The sequence below is a fragment of the Pagrus pagrus genome (genome assembly GCF_965226575.1).
Source record: "Pagrus pagrus genome assembly, chromosome: 15".
NCBI lineage: Eukaryota > Metazoa > Chordata > Actinopteri > Spariformes > Sparidae > Pagrus > Pagrus pagrus.
This window is the reverse complement of record NC_140199.1, coordinates 9,655,627-9,676,579: the sequence shown is the minus strand read 5'-3', so window position 1 is coordinate 9,676,579 and position 20,953 is coordinate 9,655,627. Positions and strand designations below refer to the sequence as shown.

The window sequence follows — 20,953 nt, the reverse complement described above, 5'->3', positions numbered from 1 at the left end:
CAGGGTCATTATTTAATAGGACAGGGTAATATCTGCAAGATGAGAGTAAAAGCATAACAGCCGCTTTCCACCAAAATCTTGACATGTTTATCACAAACAACATGTTGGATAACCACATACATTCATGAATATTTTTTTTATAATCTAGTGATTGGCAAATCAAAGGCACTTTGAATAGCAATTGGATGTGGCTACACTGCCGGATGATGATCTCATTAAAAGAATTGCGTTTTCGTACAATCAGCACATGTAAATTTCAGACAATGACAAAAGCTTGTTAAAACCTGGAAGAACCTGGTGATCTGAATTAAAAAAACACAGTGACAACAGAAAAAGAAGACACTTTACTATTCCTTCCAGAGTGATGGAAGCAGAAGCTATGAATATTCTACCTTAATAAATTTGTCACTGCGCGATCTACTTAATCATTCCAAATGACTTATATAAGCCGACCCCCCTAAGAGAAAAGCATTACTTAGAATGGAGATGTTAAATAGCTGCCTCACTGCTGTTTGTTTACTTTTGCCCACACCATTACCCTCATCTAAAGACCCTACTTGTGTTAATTGCAAATTCATTAATGTTTACCTCTTTTAAAATGTGGTGACTGCCTGTGGAGTTTACAGCAATCACTAAGAACATTAAATAATGATAAAGATCAATTGAGCATATTCGTATCGTACAGACTGACATTTAAGCTCCGTGGAGTTTTAGATGGACTTGCAGATGCACATTTGGGCGACGCAATTAATGATACTGAATGCAATACCTTGAAATATGATCAATATTCGATACCATGTTTCATAACGCAGGGAAAACTGCAACGTTGAGGGCATTACATTTCAGATTTTTATCAAAAGATAGATATAGCAGGGCTTGTGTTAATTAACTTATGGAGGAGGTGGGACTGTCAACTCGCTGATGGAGAGGAGAGCGAAAAAATACAGCTAGTACTGGAGTATCATTACTGCTAAGAATGAACATTGAAACCATTTCAAATATGCAGTATCAATATGTATCAATATTTTGATAAGTCTAGATGCAATACAGAATCCCACCAATGGTTACAAACTATACAGCTGACCAGTAGGTGGCGGTAACACATGAAGATATGCTCATTGTGTCAACAAAGGAAAAAGGAAGAAGAGCAGTGCAAGCTGTTTAACATGGATGTAAACAGTACTGACTTACCCAAAAATCAGTCTACAAACAAGGGGTTCTGTTAAGCAACACTCTGTAAACACAACTTTTGTTCCAAGAAAATTCCCCGGGGAACTTTGAAACACCCCAAGAGGTTGTGATAACAGCTGGCATCATTACCTTGAATTTTAAAAGCAGGCAGCACCTCTTTTAGTCTTTCTTTTATTGCTTAATGGTATATTCATTTAAATCTAATGATTTAAAAGTGGTTAAAGTGGCTGAATGCTGCACAAAGCTGCAGACTCAGTTCTCAGAGGGATCAACAGAAGGGCTGAAAGTTAGCAGCATAAACTGAACCCATCAAGCTGATTTAACACTACAGGAAGAATATGGCTGCAGCTTACTATGAGTCATTGATGACTTAGTTAATAGTAAGGTAAGATTCATTGTCAATCTCTGACGCAGGGTTGTGCAACGAAGTGCAAGCGGTAGTCCTTTTATGTTACACAAGAAAAACGTTTTTTTAGAGTTGTGTGTTGAGTTCATGAGTCGCAAAGCCTGAGGAAAGAAGCTGCTCTGTAGTCTGGCTGTATGACAGCGGATACTTCTGTATCTTATGGCAGACGGCAGCAGAGTGAACGGACTGTGGCTGGGGTGGGTGTGCTCTGTGCAGACAGCTCGTCTTACTGATATCACTGATGCTCCGTAGATGTGTACTGATGATGTTCTGGGCGGTTTTAATCACCCACTGCAGAGCCTTTCCTGTCTCGGGCCGTGTACGAACCATGCCAGTTTGTGATGTTTCTAGTCAGAATGCTTTATATCTCTCCTCTGTGAAGGTTTACAAGAGCTTGGCACGGGACATTAACCTTCTCAAGTTTCCTTAAGAAGTAGAGCCTTCTCTGTGCTTTTGTTTACCAGGGTGGCGATGTGTAAAAGACCATGACAAGGTCTCAGTGATGTTGATTCCCAGAAACCTAAAACTGTTCACCTGCTCCACTTCAGCGCCACTGGTGTAGGCAGGGGTGTCTGTCTTTTTTTTTTATAAAATCAACAATAAACTGCTTGGTTATAGCTGTGCATGGATTTGGATGAATTACTCTGTGAAGTAGGTGAACACCTATCTGCCATCAGGCTTGCATATGACCGCATGTCCAGCTTTGTTCAAGCTGTGGGAGCAGGTGGCTGTGATCTTGTGTGCCAACATGAGCCTCAGTGGAGCGAGGCAGTGATTGTAGTATTATGGCCAACATAATGTGGAGGCTACAGTCTCTGCGCAGTGGATTAAAAACCTTAGTGTCACACGAGCCAGGAAGCGGTGAATGCAATGTGGGAATGGGGAGTGTCATGCCAAGTCACTTTGGAACAAGAAGTGGAGAGGTGCTAGTGGTGGTGATTGATGTACAGACAGATAAAAAACATTAACATGCTGGGGTAAATGCATTGCTTTTATATATTTCCTCATCTGCCAAAGAACAAGTTTCGGTTGGTCGCCCCTGTCTGTTTGTATTACTGTATAGTTTTATCTTGTGATCAGTGATGTATCATGCTGTATACTACTATCCTCCAACGGTTCCAACAGAAAGTGTCCTCCAAAATAAATCACTTTTCTTTTGCCAAACTCAGTTAAATTTGGCCTTTGGTTGCCATAGTAACAATGCACAAAATATAACAAAATCAGTTGCATGACAATTTCTTTACTTAAGCGTGCTACAAGAAACTTGAGTGGTTATGAAATGGTCTCATTGAAGATTTGTTATATCCATATAATTATTTAAATTATTCTTAATGCCCATCACTTGATTGTATTCTGAAAATTAAAACTTTTTTTTTAATGAGAGTGCTGAGGATGAATTGAGGAAAGAAGCTGCTCTTTAGTCTGGTGGTACAGCAGCAGATACTGCGTCGGCAGAACTGATAAAAACTTAAGTTCCTTGTTGCTGCTTTAAGTACAAGCTCTCCGTTTACAGCGTAGACGCTTCGTGTCCACTTTGAACCAGCTGCTAATGGTTCACTATTGCTACTGAAACGCAACCCGCTGCAGACAGAATCAACTTATACAGAATTTAGAAACTAGCGATGTCGAGGGCGAAATATAAATCACTCGGGCACTTAAAGAGGTTATACTTCTAAGCACTTCAACAACCTCTTTACACATCTATTAGCCCTGTCAGGGAAATGAAAGAGTAAGAGGCTTGGCAAGATAGGTTAGGTTTGTACTGAGTCTCCACTACATTTTCCATTTTGCTCTGATCCTCAAAGAAAAGGCATCCACTTGCTCAGAGCCATCATTGACTGCTTATATATTTCTTGACCTGGTCTCAGTATTAGTGCTCTTAAGAGCTGCCGGATGATGACCACTGTTGTTGAATTATTGATGTATATTTTATAATCTACAGTACTTGCATAAGGAACAAAACTTTATATTATTCAAGTATCAAACCTTGTGTTCCCGTATTCTACGACTGTAGCGCAAAGGCAAAGAGGATCCCTGAATGAACTTATGGTAATTATTTTTTTTTTATTTTGCACGTTTGCTTGAGATGCAGACAGGCTGAGAAAGACGAGGGAAGGTTGCGATAAGGAACACGTTGGGTGAGAGGAATAGGGCAAGTGAGACGCAAACACAGATGAGACACAGAGTGAGATATTACGATAAGGAGAAAGGGGAGAAAGATACCAGACAACTACAGACAAAAAGAGACCCAAGAAAGAGATGATATCAAAGCAAATGACACATTACCAGGAGAAAGCGTGAGGTGTTTCCTAATTCCAGCAGTCAAGCAAACATCCAGCCTCCCTCTGGTCCAATGGTGAATGAGTCATGATTATCCTCTGACATTGCAAGCCAATCTTTTTCGATAACACCATCCAAATCAATCAACACAAAACCCAAACACGTGTTTGCCATATAAAAACTAGGCTCCCTGTTCACCTGTTTAAACATTCAGCACAGTGCTGCCAACAGACTACCTTGTCCCAACAGGCAGTGCAGCATGTCAATTGTGGGAAGGTCTAATCAGCTTCGTACGAGAAAACAAACACACATGCATCATTGTGCATGCAAAGTTGTATGCACATTAGACCGACTATATTAGCTCTGTACGGAGCGGTGGTTGTGCTACGCTGATGAGAGAACAAGTGGCGGAGAGTTGAAAGCAAAAAAAGGAGAGAGGGAGTGTGGAGATAACAAGGAAACGCAGAGTGATGGGGAATCATTTAAATGGCTTAATACAGATATAATTTCAGACTGACAATGGTCTTCCTTTTCTACCAGAGACATTAATATAATGGTGGAGGTAAAATCATAATCTTCTGTGTTACAGACCGACACTCTCCATCCACGTCTGCTTTGTGAAGCACACCAAAAGCCCAACGCTTCAGGGAGAAGTGTTAAGTCGCTACCGATTCTTCAGCAGTTGCAACTGGTGTCGTGAGACGCGACAGCAAGTTGTATCACATTCTGGCGTTGTTGTTTATATCATTGTCTGGTGGCTTCAGTTTTGGTGTCAGAATAGCAGTCAGTGACTCAGCGCTTTCGTTGGGTGTGTCTCCCGAGTGTAACGCTTCTCTTCTGTTTTTGTTTTGATTTTTTTTTTTTTACCTTGTTTACTGAATATATGAGGATTGGATTCTGTTGCAGTAGGAGGTTGAAGATCTTCTCCCAGGCTGCAGATACTGCAGGCCTCTTTCTGTCACCACCCTTGGGTAACAGCAGTCGAAAAAATATCCCAGAGCATACATTTCACAGGGCACAGCAGCTATCTTCTTTTGTCAGAAATAAGTAGAACCCGCTCTCAAAAGTATATTTAACATAGGGGCCCGGGTGAATAGACATGAGAGAACGGAACCAACCGGGTCTCATTGTCAATACACAAACCATTTTGATGTTCAATATACTCTATGTTTTGATTGATTGCCGGTTTGCCGGGGCAAACAACATAACACAGCAGCTGTAGCACAAAGCCTTAGACAAATAGAGATATAGAAAATCTCAACACTCCGCTTATGCTTGCACTGCATGTTGCTATTGTATGTAGTTGTTTGATTTCACACAGAGCAAAACAGCAACTAGTTCCTCTGTGTGCTACTTCAAACCTACATGGTGCAGGTCAGATAATTATAAATGTCTGCAATGTGTTTTTTTCACTCACATGCGGTGAGAATTTGTGTTATTAAAGTAGAAAATAGGGGAAAAGTGGTGAAAAAAAGACCCTGCTTTTGAAAATTGGCTTTGAATATGCAGACTCCTTTTCAGTCGCATACAGTTAAGATAATGAGCCTTATAAGAATTACGGGATGTAGCGTAGAACATCTTCAAACACCTACAAAGACGCATGCTGTGTCTCACATTTGTACGGCGACACGTCACAGTGAATTATTCACAAGCCACCTCAGCTATTAGAGAGTCATAAAATGCTGAAGTCTGCAATAAGTGGCTTTGCTGTAAAAGTCAAGAGCCATTGACGTCTGTGCTCTTGCTCCGGGAAAAATGTCGATTTTATTTTGGAGGTCGAAGAATAGAAATGTGTATGTTCAATAGCATGACTGTAATTACTTAAAATGGATTGCGCTGGATCAATCCATTGGGTGTGTGTAACAGTCACTTATTCACATTTTCATCCATTGATCATAATCCGTCAGTTCTTTCTGGGTTTTTTTATCCGAACACCTGTTTTCTGAGCTTTGGCGTCTACCATAGACAGTCGTGTACACAACTCACATATTTCTTAAGGATGTCTTGCCTTTATTAGACAGGCGTCAGTTAACAGGAAATGATAGGAGGGAAATGTAATAAGCATGGTCAGAATCTGAAACTCTTATGGGTAAAACACATGTCCTACGTGTCCTACGGCTGTGTTGCTGAGCTGCTGCGGCTCACAGCATGGCTGCTGCAAGCCTTATCTTTCTATGTGGAGTTTGCCTTTGATAATCATCAAGAAAGATGATAATGTGATTTTCCTTTACCTTCATTGAAAGAGAGAGAGAGAAAAAAAACTGCCCTTCATCTGCTGTGTGTATTCTCTTCATGTCTGTGAAATATTCTGCAGATACAGACATTAATACTGTCGTGAAACACTGCTGTGATGTCAATATGACTGTCCACAGGTCTTTGTCAGGTCTTTTAATGTAGAGAACTGCGTGTTTCATGAAAAAACAGGCATATCTCTAGATGACACGCTGCTGCAGCCTGGCTTGCCTTGCTGCTTTCACCTGTTTACATTGGCGCGGAAATGTAAAGCGAGACGACATGCACCCTCGTTGCTCTCGCAGACTACGTGTTCAGCCCGCGAGGCCACCGGGATGCCATTTCAATACAAAATATCTGCAATAAAAACAGATAGGGGAGTTTATAAGGTTCGATTTGTGTTCAGGTTGTATTTGTGTCCAGAATCCACCTAATTTCAGAGGTTTGTGGGGTTGTTATCTTGGATCACATTGTATTCTGAGGCGCACCTCTGTGGACAAAATAGAATTTAAAGATCAAGCTTCACAAATTTATTGCAGGGCTGTTGCAGTGGGTTGTGCCGCACTGTATAGGTCCTGTTTTTTTTGTAGCAACTCCCCATATATATAAACATTGTCTACTGTAGTAAGTTTATTTCGACCATTCTGCCTGTCAGTTGTCTGGAGGGTATAATTTAGAGCAGTGAAACACTCCTTCACAGTTCAGATGACATGGGCAGTCTTGCCATCAATAGTATTGACGGGTATATGAACCCTTATCTTAGTCTGACAGCAGGAGAGGAGGCATGGGGAAAGGGCCATGGATGTTTATCTTCCCGAAAAAAAAAACAAGAGCCACAAGAGACGAGTGAGTGAATGAGAGACAGCGATGGAGGCTTGATTCATTCTTACTGGAGGTGCCGTACTCTTAAATGTTGAACTAAGCTGTGGTCCAGCTGCCATATAACACTGATCTCTCCGTTTTTCTCCCTTTCTGTGTGGTGAAGAGCTATTATGCTGTGGGAAGCTGCCAAAAGCAGAGTGGAAGGCCCCATTCATAATGAGGAAATGACACAACACCCAGTCTCCTCTTAGCTGAGCATGATATGGATCATTTAAAGCTCTTACCAATCTTCCGCCGGCTACAACATTATGAAAACTGCACTTTGTGCCAGTTTTCCCAGCTGAATGCTTAAAAACCATCAGTGGCAAATTTAGGGGTCGGGCATCTCAGTCCCAGCACTTGTTGCCGTAGTAATTTGTGTTGAAAAGAGGAGGAATATGACCCAGCGTTGATACACTGAAGTACGCATGTATAAAAGTATGATAGATCTCATTCTGCTTTGTTCTAATGTTGGTTTCATTTCAACATTTCAAAATCAACATTTTAGTCAATATTTAAGTCATTTTATTCATGGAAAGATTACAATCAGATGTTGAATAAATCATTGTTTTTCTTCTAATCCTTTTGTTCGATCACATTCTTTTTATCATCATGAGGTTTAACATTTTCCTTATCTCATGATTTCATATTTTGAGGCAATGAGTAGGTGCTTATCCTGAAAATAGCAAGGATTATAACACAGTCAGATCTTCTGAAGGCATCCTCTGACGATACCAAAGAGGCAACATTTCATTCTGAATTACGTTTTACAAGCTGTCTAAATTAGATCAGAGTTACACTACTGTCACTGCAGGGTAGAGTGGTGTTGACAACATCACAGCGTTTATCACAGTGGTGACTCTCCATTGAATCCCGGGATTGTGCTCTGAGTCAGAGCAAACTAAATGAGACTGTCTTATTTAGACTGTGAAATCACTGAGACAGACCCAATTTATGCAATATTCACTACAGCAGTGGCGTGGTGGTTTGTTTCATCCCTTCATATTATATTGGTGAAAATTAGGGCAATACGCCGATGACACCCTGTGTTCATGGGCAAAGAGATAGTGTGGCACAACGATGTGATATATTCAATCAGCCTAGTGTCTTGATGATCATTTTTCCCTCTCCCTAGACCATCCGTGCATAACTGAACTGGTGTGACGAGGCAAAGACTTGAGTGCAACCCAAATCCACACAACAGATGTCCCTCATAACGGTTTCTGTCATGAGTGTAGGATCATGAAAGAAACACGTACAATCTTTCAGCCCCTTCCTGTTTTTAGTCTCGGTCTGAGTCTGCTGACAGCTGAGCAACGTGATCTCATTGTAATGGTTATTGTATCAGGGTTTTAAAGATATGCGGTGATGATTAGACGTGTTTAAAAATTCATCTACCTCTACTTAATTCATCATCCATAGATCAAACATACCATTACAGAGATGAAAACGATCACCGTGAGTTTGGTCAATTAGTAAATCTTTTCCAAAGAAAGAAGCCGTTGTAACTTCTTGTTGTTATTATCCATCCAGCCGTTTCCATCTATACATGCAGATTTAGGATGCTACATATGGATAATCTTGGCAAAAAGAAACTTTTCCTTTAAGGCGTATCTATAAGACTGCTGTTATATGATGACGTTCCATGTCAGAAAGTCAGCAGGGAATGAGTGATGGCCCTTTCTACTTCAGGGGGAACATTTAAGAGTCATTATTCCACCATTATCATCCTTGCCAATGACTGTGGAGCTCTCCTGCCTCCTGTCAGTGGGCTGTCTGCTGTATAATGGGCCCGGGGTGTCCATTATGAAGCCAAAATGGCCACAGATGCACTTTAGCCACAATTTGCTACCAGTGGCCAAGGGATGTGGGGTATGGGGTACTGATAGACAAAGAAAAAGTACATTTCTAAAAGGACCACTCTGAAGCATAAATGAGGTAAAATATTGTGGAACTACTTGCATTAGCAGCAGATGTTGGACCAAGTAAAATAAATGGCAGAAGTGGTGCTGCGGTAATTTGCCGAACTAGCACTAACAGTACTGCAGGAAGAAAATAAAGAGTGACCACAGTCTCTTTTGAATTACTACTAACAATTATATTCATTATCAACGAATCTGCTGGATCATTCCATTAATTATTAATTTATTTAGTCTACAAACTTTGGGTTGAAAGGTTATATACCTTGTTATATTAGTTTGTATTTAAGCCTGTGTTGTCCCCTTGCTCTTTGTTGGTTAGTCTGTTTTCGTCCATGCGTCTCCTGCGTTCCTGCTGGCATGGACTCCACAAGCATAAATGCTTAATGGAGGTGGCTAAGGTCAGTTGATTGTGGAGGAAAGTCCATGACAGTCAGGTCTCCTTGTTCTTAATTTGTCTTCATGTAGTTCTTGCAAAGCTTTGAGGTGTAAGGTGTGTCAAGCCCCTGTGAAGTATATGCTGCATCTAAGAAAACGTGTCATCATGGAACCAGCAACTCCAAAACAGACTCAGTCTCTGTTGTCAGTACAAAGTTTGTCACCAGCTGACACGTTTAGTCATTGAATCAGTGCTAAACCATGCTCTAGATTTGTATTACTGTCAATCACATGGTTTCCTACTGTGCAGAGGATCGGCATTGCATCTTGTACTAAGGAGTGTTTGCCAAATGCCCTGTTGCACATGTTGGCATCTATGTAAGTCTTTTTCGCACACACACACAAACATAGAAACAGTAATTCACAGCTTCCTTCCCTCCGGAGAAGAACATTGTCTTTTGCGTGCACTCTCCTGAGCATTCATGCAAAGAAACAACAAATAATCCCTGCACTTCATTTGCTCTCTCGTCCTTGCTCTACTTCGGCAAGAACAGCTACAGTGCGTCTCCCTCCACCTCTGCTTCCTGACATCCCTACTTTCCCTGCTCCTCCTCACTATGTTATTTAGTTGCCCATGTACTAGTGATTTACAGAGCCTTAATGTAGTCCTGTGCTTGCAGTCAGCAGATGAAATCGTCATTTGTCACATTAATAGTCCTCCCCCTCTGCTATACCATCTCACACACACACAAGCCTTTCCCAGTATGGCTCCATTCAACGCCCCCTCTTATCATCCCTCCTTTTCTCAGACCTCTCGCCTCATCCCTAATGCCTTTTTCTTCACGTCCTTCTTCACACCACCTCTAACGTCATGGTGGATTTAACTTACCTGTGTATGTTTATGATAAGTCCACGTCGTGCAGTCCTCGTCGTGCGTCGTGAGGGTTCGTACGGTCTTGGGCTCATTGCTGATGCTTTGCGCGAAATCTTGTGGTCATTGAAGTGGACTGTATAATTAGGCGATATTATGAAATGCAGTGAGAGAACATTTAATTGCTGTTTTGTACAATATGCTCAGCTGTTTATGCTGAAATTATAAGGGCCCTGCTGTGTGCGAAACAGTGACTTGAATTTTAAAGGCACCATTTGCCGTAGCCCGTCTCGTGTCACATGCAAAATTAGACAATCCCTGCAGAAGATGATTATACAGCTCATAACAGAGATAGGGCTCAAAATTAAATGCAAATTCAGTCTTATTCATTTAAACTGTTTTGCATTTGGATTCACATCACTTTCTCTTTCCTGTTAATTGCCTGTGTCTGTTTTTTGCATCTTGTAACCTGAGAGGATGCAAATGTCTTGCTTTATGGTTTGTATGCTTTACAAAAAGGTCAGGTCATGAGTTAACGGTCAACAGATATGAATATTGATTTTTCGTCTTAGAAGCATGAGAGTAATATAAGCTGTGATTTCAAATGAGGAAGTAAAATTGGAATAAATCTTGAATCTTGGGAAAATTGCCTGATTGGATGTACAGTCAGTTTTAGCCTGTGTAGAACCAGAGACTGTGACATAAAAAGCACAAATCAATAACAAAAAGAAGCTATGATCTGTACTTTAACTTTACACTCGACTGTTGAAGTGTAAATTCACCCAAAAATGAAAATGCAGTCATTATCTACTCAACCTACTGTTAAGTTTGGAAGTCAAAACAAAACATTTCTGGAGCTTCAAAGCAGTAAAGTGTTGCAACACTCTCCTAAACAACTGAAGCAGACTGGGACTTATTTTAAAACAAAAAAATAAACAACAGAAATAAAATCAATAAATAAAAAAGGCTCATCGCCGTTATCCCAGTCTCTGGGAGCCCCGAGATCCCGCATTGATTGATCCTCTTCAGATGGGGTACGCTTTAAGTTTACCAGCCACAGTGAAGATATCGGCTTTGAATAAAAAGATTTAAATAACATCTTTTCAAATCAATTTGGGATCTCTGGGCTTCTGGAAAAGCTGGATTATGCCGACCCGCTGTGTGAAGCTTGAGGACTTATTTTATGTTTTACAACAAGTCCCCGCCGACTTCAGTTATTTAGAGGAGTGCTGCAACGCTGTTTTGCCGCGGAGGACTATGAAACGTTTGACTTTCCATCAACGTGAGGGTGAATAGACAATGACTACATTGTCATTTTTGGGTGAACTCATCCTTTAAGGCTCATGCACAGCTTCAGTTTCTCGTAGACGTAACAGGAAATATCCACAGGCAAGATCCGTGGACCTTCATCGGGTCAATATGCTTTACCCGATGAAGGTCAAAGAGACTAAACTTTATCTCTAGCAAAGTTTATTGCAAGTAGCAGGACAGACGTGGTCATTTTGGCCGGATGACTCATCTTTTTGAGATTATTGATCAACCGTCAGAAAGTTTGAAGAGCAAATAATGGATGTCTAAGATGTCAGATCACTGCAACCTCAAGTCTACCCGCTGTCATTAAATATTTATCACCACTTAGACGGAACAGCTTTTCTCGTCAATTCCAGACGTATTAATAATGTCGGAGATGGCATTTTCATCTTTAATGGAAATTTGGCATTTTGTCCCAGCAGACACGCTGACATGCTCTAAGAGGATCTAAAACAGACTTTCCCCAAATTACACATGTAAATAAAAATGTCGGGGACGTTAAGACCCAACACAGACATTACAAGCGAGTGTCTGCAGGATTAATCTGTGCTGGTTTGCTGATTTTCACCATATGCACATGAAAGAGAGAAGCACTTAGTTTGGACTCATGGGAAGCATCATTTTGCATCCAACCTTCTGTGTCAATCTAAAATACACTCCTGATATTCACTTGTGACACATTCCTCCCACTCGGTGGATGGTCTGAGCCACACCGACTCTCGTTGTGATTCGTCTGCTGTTTTCAAGTGACTGTTACCTCTAACAAGCCTTTTCGCTTTAATCAGCCGTCTTATTTTTGTCTGGGGACAAGGATTAGAGGAGCCACCCCCCCCACACTGAATCTCTCATCTACACATTATAATACAACTTCAGTACCAACCCCCTTCTTTCTGTGATCCGTTCTCAACAGCAGAGGCTCAGATGTAATCCTAAGAAGGATACACAAAGAATCATCTTAGAATTTTTAAGCCCAGTTGAGCGTGCTTTCTTGAATAATGTACAGTGCTCGCAAAATAAAAAATCTTGTAGGGACTGATTACAAGGAGAATTGACTTGGATGTATATCTAATCATGTTTTATCTCATTCCCTCCCCTCTTCTCTTTTCTTTTTTCTTCCGTCTTTACTTCTCCTCTATCCCTTTCTCGTCCTTCATCCTCCTCCTCTTTCCTCTGTCCAGCATGCGAGTTGATGAACCAGGGGATCCTCGCCCTGGTCACGTCGACGGGCTGCGCGGCGGCGAGTGCCCTGCAGTCTCTGACAGATGCAATGCACATTCCCCACCTCTTCATCCAGAGAAACGGGGATGGTTCGCCCCGCACCTCCTGCCAGTTCAACCCCAGCCCAGACGGAGAGAGCTACACACTGGCTGCCCGTCCACCTGTTCGCATCAACGACGTCCTGCTCACCCTTGTCTCAGAGCTGCACTGGCAGAAGTTCATCATCTTTTACGAGAGCGACTACGGTGAGTCGAGATGAACGAATGAGAGCCGCTGATGGCCAAATGTATCTTATAAACACGGCATTTGTACGTAAGATGATCCCGGCTCTTTCATTTAAATGCAAATGCTCCAAAACCACCTCTCATGTCGGGGGGAGAGATCAGACTGCTGTTTAGGTAAAGCTGTATTAACACCGAGAATCTGTACACTGAGTGGGAACTAAAATGAAAGAGCATCACCGCACACACACACATAAAAACACACACATACCGTGGATACACTCTGCTGGAAGATGAATTGAAGTTCAGTACAGATTGAAGGAAAAAACAAGATCTCAACGCCACATTGAGCATTATTAGCATCCTCATGAAGAGACAAGTTTGAGCCTAATTGGCTCATCTGTGGCTCCAGAGAATGAGGATGTGTCTCAACAGAGCTTGATATATTCTCAGATGTTCTCCGTCTCTGTTTCGTTATTCTCACCACGGCTGCCCTGTGGACCGAACCTTTCCTGACCCACATTTGGCAAAAGGCAGAGGACTGTGGCTCGAAGAGTGATTGGCAAGACCGCACAAGGGCAAGAGAGATGAAGAGAATATATCGCTGAATTGACATTCCTCAGATGATACTTTGCCACTGCTGGCTAATCTTTTTACTGCTTGGAAGAGTGCAATCTAGAAGGGAGTGTAAATCTGTTTTATTTTTTCCAGGACAGTGGAAGCCACAGTTGATCTAGTGTATAGTAAAGCAAGCCCTAAGGGAATACAGCCACCCACTACGCCCTCACAAGTCTCCACCCTACTGTTTGGACTCTATACGGCCTGCCACTGTGCTGAATCTATGTGACATGTTTCACATTTACGGAGATCTGTCCTTTGATTCGTCTCTGACATTGGCCCTCTTTGTAGAAAGTGCAATCTCAGCTTTGAGATGGATCGATTAAAATCCCACAATGGAGGAGTGTCTGTCTATCTGTTTGTCTGTGTTACTAGCTGTCTTGCTATCTACCTTTTCTTTCTTTCTGGTTAGCTGTCGATATCTGTCTGACTGGCTTGTAAGCTGTCTGTCCTGCTGTCTGTCTATTATCTATCCACCCTGTCTGTCTGAACCATTGTGTCCCACTATCAGTGTGACTATCTTGCTTGTTTGATTAGCTAGTTGTCTGACTAGCAAACTAGCTAGTCACTCTGACTGCCTTGCTGTCTTTCTTTCTGACTAGCTTTCTAATAACTTACTCTCTGTTAATCTGTTTCTTGTTGACTAGCTGTCTGTCAAACTAGCTAGCTAGCTTGAAGTGGCTATCTGTCTGTCTTGGTCTTTCCATCCTGCCTGTCCGACTAGCTCTCTGTCTGTTTTATTAGCTGCCCTCTAACTGTCTGCCTGACTTGCAAGCTCTCTGTTTGATTAGCTAACCGTCTGACTAGCTAGTTAGCTTGTCTGCCTGACTGTCTTGCCATCTTTCTTTCTAACAAGCTGTCCATCTAATAACTCTGTCAGCTATCTATTAGTTAGACTCCACTATATATAACTAGCAAGCTACAGTAACTGTCTAGCTGTCTATCTGTCTTTATTTTGGACTAGCTGTCTGTCTAGATAGCTGGCAAGCTACAGTAACTGTCTGATCTCTTGCTATCCATTTCCCATCCATTTTATCCATCACCCTTCCATCCTTTTGCATTTTAGGAAAATTCAAGCACTCTTACCTCAGTTGCATAACAGTTTCATTAACTGAATCATGTCCCATCAGGAACTCGTTATGTACAACATCCCGCCCCATCCCTGCCCAAGGCACCAGGCTATAGCCTTAAATCCCAAGTCCTGTGAGAGGTAACTCTTTAACGAGGCAGTATTGGTGAGAAGTAATGGATGGGAATACTAGTTCTAACGAAAAAAAGCCCTTCTAAGTCTGCTAAATTAGGTGCTACAGAGTCGGCACCATTGACATTTGCGCTTGTGTTACACTGTTTAACGCTGCACTCCTTTAATTAAGGAATGTAGCGGCTAATTAGGATCCTCATCACAAAACAGTCAAAATACCCGTGGTGCCTGCCTTGAAGCAGCACTACAGTGACCCACACCACTGCCTCAGGAGAAGTACTGTCTGCAGATCTGTGTTGGCACTACTTAGTATTTAAAGAGATAGTGAGTGTTGAGTTTGAACTAATATGTATGAGGATAGAGAAACGCTTGCAGCAGTTCAGTTCTGTTTTACTCAGATTATGCATGTGTGTGTGGCAATGAGTAATTTAACACGTTACCTATGATAAATGTAATCCATCTTTCTCAAACTTGAGTTGGATAACTGGGTTTACCATCTTCAACTGGGGTGGAAATTGTGTGGAAATGTTCATTGGTAGTAAATCTAAACATATTTTCCAATAAAACCCTTTTTTTCGTTCATAAAAAACAAGCCAAAAGGTTTCAGTCTCGATTGAAATACAGAAGGCTCAAAGAATAAGTAAACAACATCACAGAATTTGGTATTTTTGAGACTTATTTCGGTCGATACCACAATAGTGCCAAGGTTCAATAACCTGTGCTGCACACCCACACTGGCGCTTTCAAGTGGTCTGACTGATTAGATGTCTTTTCAGCTTTAGTTTTGTTGGAAAATGTCCTGTGGATTTTCTCAGTTCGCCAAAGTCTGCACACCTAAAAGAGTGAGGGAGATGTCACACAATCCCAAGGAAAGGTCTAATCGATAGAGATGAAAAGCCTTTCTGTGAATGAATGCGACCATTGGTATGGAGCGTAAAATTTTATGCCTGAACATTGGATTTGTTACAGAACAGGGTTAAAGGTTATTGGTTATAAAAGCACCGTCTGAAAGAAAGTTGTAATATCTGCTTTATTACATCCTCTTTTGATCCATCGGATTAAACAGCTGGTGACGCTAATACTCATAATGCTAATGCCATTAAAACCATTACAGAAGAAGACAGTGCGATGATGAGATGATGTAATTAAAAGAGTGCGAGTCAAAGCTAAATGTGATGGAAAGATGGCATTTATGTTTATTTCAGGTACTACTTTGAAGAAGGCAGATCTCGTGTTTTAATCTGCCCAATACTTAGGGGCAGCCCAACACTTAGGCGGACGTTTCCAAGTCCGTTTCCATTACACTTTGCCACATTTTACCTTGATCAGTAGTGAACGCAGTAATGTACTGTAACAAATATCAAGGCACGTTTAATCAATAAAACTAAAAGCTGTGTTTCTAAACTCTCCAAAGGAAATGAGTCAGGAGTTAAAGAAATAATGAATGAAGTTTATCATCTGTTCCTCGTGCGCAAATGCGCAACAGATGAATGTGAAATGGCGGGGCAGAGGGTCCAGCAGCTGAGGATCACATCCCTCTCCCTGAGCGAAGACGAGCGCCACTGGTTATGTGTGCCAGGCCCTGGCGCACCTGGCTCTGAAAGGGAGACGACACTTCCATTGGTTTCATTTATGTCCCGCCCAAAACACACCCACGACTAATTCTAGTCTAAAGTCTAAACACATCCCCTTTGCGCCGTGCACCGCACTTTGCGGCCAAGTTATCCGCCATTTAACTAGCTAAATTGACTTGAACATGCCTTAAACGCACTAGCGCTTTGGGCTTAGACCATCTAGGGCCCCTAGTGTCTTGTTCTTGTATGTGAAATGTGCGATACCAAGTTAGTAAAATTTGCTTACCAACAGTTAGCATAGCCTGAGGAAGAAAGAGTGAAACAATGCGCAACATTTAATTAGACAATATTTGGTCTATTACACTTAATTTATTCAGCCAGAGGCTCTATTCGCGCTGCTTGATAAAGGTTGATTCAAATTCAGATTTGAAGATGTTTCAGCACTTTTTTTTTTTTTTTTGCAGAAAAGTTTGAAACATTGTTTGACCTCAGATTGAAGTCAGTTTAATTAATTCTCTAAATAATTTTGCAATTTCAAAACAAAGGTTTTATCAAGGTGAAGAAAATCCTTTCAGGATGCAAAAAAAGGTGTTTGCTGTTATTATTATTATTTTTCTTTTGTTATCATTTGAGGATTTCAAAATTTGAATGCACTCCAAGCTCCCTCACAAGTCATTTCATTTACTTATCTCTCAATTATATAAGTTGATGTATTTTTACATTTAGGGTGCAGCGCATTGCTAACTCTACTTTAGTCTTTGTTCTTACTTACTCTCATCACCTTTCCCATCATTGCTAACCTTTCAGAAGCACAGACTGGTTTTGAACATCACATCACTTCCAACTCATTCTGTCAGATCAGTGATAATCAAACAGCGGAAATCAGATTATGTAACTTTACTCGCAGCACGGCAGCTTAGATCAGGTTCTCAGTGTGACCTTGTCAAAGCCTCTCTGTCTTCCCTCTTCAGCATTCAATCTATGTTTAGCATGAAAAGAGCAGGAAGTACAACAGTGTGACGCCGACTTTGCTGTCACATTATTGTGCCAGCCCTCATAGTTGTGGTGCAGACCTTTTTGCTGAAGTATGCCAGACATGACGTGTGTATTACTCATAGAGTTGAAACAGGTGACTAATGGCCTACAAAAGCCGACTATTTGTCCCACCAGGAGCTCAAAACTGAAAGATATCCAGTTGACCGTCCTGTAAGACTGTAGGAAAGCAGGAAAAATCACAATTGAGGAAATGGAAACAGCAAATTTATGGCATTTTTTTCACTTTTTAACTGTTTCAGCTCAAGTTTCATAGAAAAAATGGAAAGACCTAAAGTGCTGAACTGCCTGCCCACCATAATGTAGATGAGGCCTTAAATGCTGTAACGAAATCAACAAATGATGATAAACTCTGCAGCGTCAAGCTCTCCTCTCAAGTTTGAGAAGATGTGGTGGCACAGGAGGCTTTTCTTTTTTTTTTTTGCTTTTTATTCCAAATAGAAAATAGGAGAAAGTCTATAAAGGAAACTTGGCTGTTATCCTGAGTTATCAACCTGACTAGAACATTTTCCACCAATTATTATACCGATGGCTGTTATTATGTTCTATTTTAAAGATCCCAGACATCGCCTCAAGATGTAGCGAGATGGTTTAGTGCTTTCATCACATTAGTCTATATATACAACATGACTCATTGTCTGATGCACTGAGTCAGAGCCAAATATATTTGTCTCACCTGTGGATTGTTAAACTTATGTGATGGATGTGGATCCAGGTGGATGCAAGAGAGACTTTGCAGGTTAATAGAAGTTACAGTCAGTGAGGCTGAATTGGTTTAAACAGCGGGGGGGGGGAATGTAGGTAATGTTTGACTACATGCTTTCATGAGGAAATTGCATGGGCTGTGTTAACTCCTTATTAATATCCAGCCATCAATCATCTGATCCTCTGATTAACGTGATTGCATTTGTTCCCTCTCCAGAGCCACATCCCTCAATGGTTGTTGAGAAGCTATGGTTTTATGTCATTATAATTTATTTCAGTCTGGCTCCTTGCTGGTAGCTTTTCACAGTCTGGACCTGGACTCCTTTCTATGGCAGCAGACAGCCTTTTAGTAATCACGCTGCTTATGTACACACTTGATGGCTGACTAAAGTAATAATAGCATGCACCTTCTCTGCAACACGCTGGTACCTCTTTCACACACACCGGGACAGACTCACAGTTCACCACACTGAGTCTCACACACACCAGACCACCATCCCTAAAGGGAAGGCTCGGCCCGTAGCACAATAAGAGTAGGCAGGCATTATCGTCAGTGCACCATGACTAATGCCTATATTACACATAAACACAAGTGCCACTTTGTACCATAACACCTGAAGTGTGGGGACAAAAAGTCTCATCGTTCCCTCTTTCCTGGCACCAGTGGTTTCAGTAATATCTTGGACTGCAGAGTCTTTTCAGCACTGTTCAGGAATGTGTTTTTTCCCTCAGCCCAAAATCAGATTTTCTGATCGACTGTGACTTTGACACTGTGCTGATCTGTGATCATCAGAGTGCGGTTCTCTATCTAGTGTAACGTTAATATAACTGTCTATAGGAAGATAGTCGTTTCTGATTCTCTCTGAGATTGGAAAGATCATCTCACTCAATTATTATTTTTTTATCTGATAGTTAAAACCCATACCGAAATGAGCAGACTCTCAAGAGTGAACGTGTTGAAAGAGGACATTTAATTTGCAAATCCATTAGACGCGTGATTGCTACATACTGAGGCCGTCTCCGTCGAACATGTAAAGTAGGCGTGGGCTGTGTCTGATGGATTTCTAGATGTGCTGTGATAAGGCTGTGTCTCGCTGGGCCGCTGTGCCATCAGTTTGCTGATGGTGCATTAGTCTATAAAAGCAGATGTTAAAATAGATAGAGCACCTACTTGTATGTAGCCTCAGGCATCACACTGTAGCACGCAGGAAGAATTGTCCATATATATACATATATATATATATATATATATATCGACAGTTATTTATTATAATCAATCATGTTTCTTTAATCCTTTTGTTTTCGTATGGTGCGAGCGACACTGCCGTTCTGCAGCAGTAGAGCACAGGGTGAGTTTTGTGTTTAAACAGCTGGCTTTCCTGACCTCAGGGGCAAAGTGTGGCTCTGTGTAATGAAGTGTGTCAGGGAAGCTGATTCATTTCAGTCTCCACCAATGCATCAGCTGCATAAAAGGCACATTATGTAAACAAATTCTAAGGCGTCACCTCTTCTGGTTCCATTTGTCACTGTACATTTTCAACACATAATTTGATTCCCTGTTGTGAGAGTGTGTTGCATTATTTCTTCCACAGTGACAGAAATAACCTCCTTTCTGTGCCGTCGTAGAGGAAGAAGAAGGACGACGCTGTACTACGACTGTAGCTAATTCTTTTGTGGTTTTGCTTTTAGTGCCTTCAGGCAAATGAGAGAGGACACAATGATATGATAATCCTATAACAGCCCAGTGCTAACCAAAAGACACTTTAGCTTTTTTTGTTTTTCGTTGTTTTTGTTCTTTTTCTTTTGTCCTTTGTTTCTCCTTTGTTTTTTTTTTAATAACCAATACTGTTTTAAAAACATCCTACTGCTACATATTTCAGTGATGTGCTCTGACAGAGCTGAAGGGTACTCTTAATGCCTCAGCTTTTTATTTGAAAAGAACAAAATAGGCCGAGCGCAAGTCAAGGCCACGGAAGTTCATCTCTCCCACTGAAAAACAAACTTGACGGTAAACTCTCGCTTCGCCGTCAAGGACCAGGAGCCCCTTGTGGATTGTGGGCTTCTCAAACTGACCAGAGTGCTCAGATTTCAAACGAAACTTTCATACACAAACAAGAGTTCCTCATGCATCTAAATGACTCTGAATCCACCGCTGTGGGTTGAGTTCCTGCAGTGAATCGAAAGATGTGGTTTCATTCGGTTTCATTTTACATTTGACCATGACCAGGCACAATGGAGGTTCATGCTCTCTTCTCTGCTTGTTTTTCTTAAAACCAACCATGTCTTTAAACAGAAAGCGTTCAGCAGAGTGGCTGCAAATTGAATAAGTCTGTCATGCTATGCCTTGTTTGAAATGTGACACAACATGCATGTCTATCTGGCCCACACCTGCTCGAACAGTAAGCCACTGAACACACCTTGAATACAAAGTGGGAGTCATCTCTCACTGTGCGATCAGGTATTAAATATCCATCATTATAAACATGAAAACTGACTAAAACTTGTTTCATCAACCCCTAAACCAATCAGCCTGCATTGTTCAAGGACTGCGAACACAAATTATTTTCTATGATGTCCCTAGGGCTGGCAATGTCATGCATGCACGTGCACGGTTAAAGTTCCCATGAAACGGCAAGTGGAGTGCTATTTGCTTCAGCACAGTTACGTGTTTCTTGTTTAAAACAGGTTAGTAAGGAGGGACTCGTTATGCGTATATTGATTGCCATTTGAAAAAGCTAATAGCACTGAATGCTTCGTTGTTCTCAGAGGCAGCATACACTGGGGTATGGTGAGCTATAGAGCAAGACATATGTGATAAAAAACACTTAAACGCAATATTATTCGGTGGTACTATGGATGTGGTAGGTTGTAATTTGTGGCATTAAGTAATAAAGCAGAATGAGCACAAGTAGGT

General features: G+C 41.3%; 1 protein-coding gene across 4 annotated transcripts in view; it reads left to right on the top strand.

Moving 5' to 3' along the window:
- Positions 1–20,953, top strand: part of grid1a (glutamate receptor, ionotropic, delta 1a) — a 245,317-nt gene that overhangs the window by 132,383 nt on the left and 91,981 nt on the right. For all 4 annotated transcript variants that reach the window (XM_084375778.1, XM_084375779.1, XM_084375780.1 and 1 more), the window contains exon 3: positions 12,628–12,912. In XM_084375778.1, the coding sequence (XP_084231904.1) occupies positions 12,628–12,912 (285 nt within the window). The remainder of the gene's footprint in view (positions 1–12,627; positions 12,913–20,953) is intronic.